At 40.8% G+C, this 4,142-nt stretch overlaps 1 protein-coding gene across 1 annotated transcript; it reads right to left on the bottom strand.

Annotated features, from left to right (window-relative positions):
- Positions 1-2,134: 2,134 nt before the first annotated feature.
- On the bottom strand, positions 2,135-3,126 carry LOC122805285 (retinitis pigmentosa 1-like 1 protein). Its single transcript, XM_044075373.1, has 2 exons — positions 2,555-3,126; positions 2,135-2,441 (listed from the first exon to the last, which is right to left on the bottom strand). The coding sequence occupies exons 1-2, from the start codon at positions 3,124-3,126 to the stop codon at positions 2,135-2,137; spliced, it is 879 nt and encodes a 292-aa protein (XP_043931308.1).
- Positions 3,127-4,142: the final 1,016 nt, after the last annotated feature.

Raw genomic sequence — 4,142 nt, forward strand, 5'->3', positions numbered from 1 at the left:
CATAAAGGACTGTCTTAAGGTTCTTGATGTTAACTTGGACTCATCATGTTTGCTTAAATCTTTGCCCCCGTTTGTTTACTCACTACTTAAACAGGATTTGTTCCTGTTTTAAGTAATCACTTTTTTTCCAGGTTGATCTGGGGGTTACCCCAGATGTGAGTTTGCAAAAATTATAGCTGTATATTTGACCCAGAATTAGAAAAAAATGCACAAAATATTTATTTACATTTGTTTACTGAAAAAATCAGACTTGGTTGCAAGATACTTTTTCATCAGAGGCCCAGAGCGAAGACTAGTGGAAGAGGAGCATGTTTTGTAGCTAAGATTGTGCTAGATTTCAGAGGAAGTATGGGAAAGCAGGACTTGCTAGTAGTTTCCTTCAAAAGTGAATTATTTCTCTTTGTGACCTACACATGAGAGATGGGATTAACTACAAAGGCAAATAAGCAAACTTGGTATTTAGTAGATATTAAGAGTAATATTTTGGGCACAAATTTAAATAATCAGGGTATTTGGGGCAATGTATTATAGTTTTCATAACTAAAGAAGCATTTGTAGCAGAAATGGGAGGAACATGGTGGTAATGATAGGCTATATGTAATCTAGAGTGGTTAAGTAGTGTATAGGTGATAACAAAGGAACTGATTTGGGTTGCTGTAGAATAAATAAATAAGTCATGCGATCTTACGAATGTTAAATAAGAACCTAGTAGATAGAAGATGAGGGTCCAGAGCACTTCATACGTCATTCATTTTTTTTTTCTTAATTTATTTATTTTGTTTGCTTGCATTTTATTAACTCTGTATACCCTATTACTGCTCAATCCTTTTTAGTAGAGCTAACATTGGAGATAATTTAGAGTGACTTTGAGACTTTAGCTAAGATATTAGAGAAAATTGTTTTTTTTCATTTACCTAGTGCTATTTTTGACATCTACTGGTATTACTAGATTAGTACTACAGTACTACTGCTAGTGCTGCTAGTATAACTTCTGGGGAAGAACAAAGTATTGGTGACAGATAGATAATGTCAGATTTAGAATGGATATCTGAAAGTACTCCTGAGAATGTGTTAAAAGATGCAAATCATTTACCAGAGGAGTACAACTAGGGACAATATAATACTTAAAATTAGCATTGGATCGATGGAATAAAAGTAGAAGTGAAACAGAGTGAGGGAGGGAGGGAGACAGGCATTAACTACTTACAACATGTACGTGGACTAGGTAGCTAGACAGACCTGCTGGTCTTCTTTTGTAGGCATTGTTATATATTCATACGAGTAGATAAGATACCAAGTAGATCCATCAGAGCTAATGATCCACTTTTATGGGAGACTCCAATGTAGATGTCTGCAGACAAATGCTTAACAGAAACATGTTAAGTTACTAGGATAAATAAAGTGTAAAAATTTAAAATATAGCAATGCAACTATATAAACATCTTTAATATACTGCACAACAAAAAGTACTATTTACTGTGATCCATTTGAATATAGACCAGACATATTCATTTCATGAAATGTTCAAAATCACATGGTAGGTGCAGTACAATAGACAAATAACAGAATGAGTGACATTGTAGGGCCCAAGAGGACTTACAATGACAGCATGAAAAAATAAAGATCTAGATGATATGCCAGCACACACACACACACACACACACACACACACACACACACACACACACACACACACACACACACACACACACACGCATGCACACGCATGCACACACACACACACACACACACACACACACACACACACACACACACACACACACACACACACACACACACACACACACACACACACACACACACACTGAATCCAAAATGGATCTCAGGCAGTTCTCTTTCAAAAAGTAACTGGTGGAGACATGGAACTACTGGGTAAAATGAAGTGGTACAAATTGGATTTACACGTGCATGTATGTGTTTGCCCACCCATGGGCAGGCTTAGACTCAGAGTAGCAGAAATTATAGTGTTAACAGGGATGTGGCCCAGTGAGATAGGACCCTCGCCATACTAGACCAGGAGGTGAGAAACCATAAAATGTGTAAAGCTGACCAATGCCTAATTTATTTTGTGTGTTGTTTAGCAGCAGCTTTGTGTATGTGGCTGAGTGATTTGTTAGACTGCAGTGGTCAATTTTTCTAAAGTATGCATTCTCTGTACCTCACCTTTTGCAGCCTCACTCTCTGTCTTACCCCCTGCAGCTTCACTCTGTAGCTCACCCCCTGCAGCCTCACTCTGTACCTCACCCTCTGCAGCCTCACTTTGTACCTCACCCTCTGCAGCCTCACTCTGCACTTTACTTTCTGCAGCATCACTCTGTACCTCACCCTCTGCAGCCTCACTCTGCACTTTACTCTCTGCAGCCTCACCCTGTACCTCAGCCCCTGCAGCCTCACTCTGTACTTCACCCTCTGCAGCCTCACTGTGTACCTCACTCCCACAACATTACTCTGTACTTCACCCCCTGCAGCCTCACTCTGTACCTCACCCTGCAGCATTACTCTGTACCTCACCCCTTTCAGCCTCACTCTGTACCTCACCCCTGCAGCATTACTCTGTACCTCACCCTCTGCAGCATTACTCTGTACCTCACCCTCTGCAGCTTCACTCTGCACTTTACTCTCTGCAGTCTCACTCTGTACCTCACCCCCTGCAGCCTCACTCTGTGCCTCACTCTCTGCAGCCTCACTCTGTACCTCACCCCCTGCAGCCTCACTCTGTACTTCACCCTCTGCAGCCTCACTCTGTACCTCACCCCCTGCAGCCTCACTCTGTATTTCACCCTCTGCAGCCTCACTCTGTACCTCACCCCCTGCAGCCTCACTCTGTACCTCATCCTCTGCAGCCTCACCCTGTACCTCACCCTCTGCAGCTACACTCTGCACTTTACTCTCTGCAGCCTCACTCTGTACCTCAACCTCTACAGCCTCACTCTGTACCTCACCCTCTGCAATCTCACTCTGTACCTCACCCCCTGCAGCCTCACTCTGTATCTCACCCTCTGCAGCCTCATTCTGTACCTCACCCTCTGCAGTCTCACTCTGTACCTCACCCCCTGCAGCCTCACTCTGTACCTCACCCTCTGCAGCCTCACTTGCAGTTCCCATTATTGTTTCATACATCTTCTGCTGCCGTATACATTTGATTTACTATGCAGCACATCACCCGGACTGCTGCAGGTCCGAAAGTAGTGCAGTATATGAATTTACTTTGATCCAGAGTGACAAAACTAGGCTCATAGTATTCAAGTTTTGTTTTATGCTACTGCAACTCCTTAAAGACTTGGAAAAAAATGATTCCTGATGTTTTTCCTGTTGACAGAAATCTGCAAATGACTACGTTCTGTATATTTATAAGTGCTACTTGTTTGTAATGTGCAGTCTGTATTTCAAAATCCACAACAACATGAATATATTTTATGATTTGCTGGTAGTATAATGGACCTAATATGAGCTTGTTCTTAGAATCACATGCACACATACAAAGTCAGTTTAGCTTCAAAGATGAAGGCTTTTCCAAGATACAAGAAAGATAGTACTGACAACAAATTCCTGGCCTAATAGGATAGATGTGGAGAAAGTGCATGAGCTAGAAAATTGTTGTGTCAGACAGCCAAAGTAAGTAACTGAAGCATTCTTGTTTTGAAGATTATGATTGTGAAAAGGGGTTATAAAATGTTTGCAGGAAAGCAACATGCAGCATTTTGTTCCCAAGTTAAAAAGTATGCTGATTTCATATACTGTCATACCTCACAACTGTCCAAATTTTCACCGAATGTCCAGATTTTTGCCTCATATTTTTGGTTTGTACCTCACAAAATTTGTGATTTTCTGGATTTTTCTGGCAAATCAGTGAAGATTGAATTCACTAAATGATAGGCATTTGAGTTTCACACTTCACATCCTTCAGAAAATGCATGGTAACACAAGACCTTTTTATTGTAGCAACCTACTAAATTTATAAGAGCAATATTTAAAAATTGTCCATATTTTGTGGTTTTGTCCCCCCATTATTTTTGGCTTTGTCCAGATTTTTTTGTGCTAAGAGGTAGAGAGCTGTCTGTGTATACTGTCAGATTAATTATCTTAGACAGGTTGAGCCATTCTTGTTTTGCAGTTGTAAG

This window comes from Protopterus annectens, chromosome 6.part1, assembly GCF_019279795.1.
Source record: "Protopterus annectens isolate FY-2018-M chromosome 6.part1, PAN1.0, whole genome shotgun sequence".
Classification (NCBI taxonomy): domain Eukaryota; kingdom Metazoa; phylum Chordata; order Ceratodontiformes; family Protopteridae; genus Protopterus; species Protopterus annectens.

Bases quoted from the DNA above. Each gene is read 5' to 3' on its own strand.
- LOC122805285 (XM_044075373.1), bottom strand. From the start codon at position 3,126: ATGGGAACTGCAAGTGAGGCTGCAGAGGGTGAGGTACAGAGTGAGGCT. The intron at 2,442-2,554 runs GTACAGAGTGAG...TGAGGTACACAG, and splicing joins AGTAATGCTGCAGGGGTGAG to TGAGGCTGCAGAGGGTGAAG.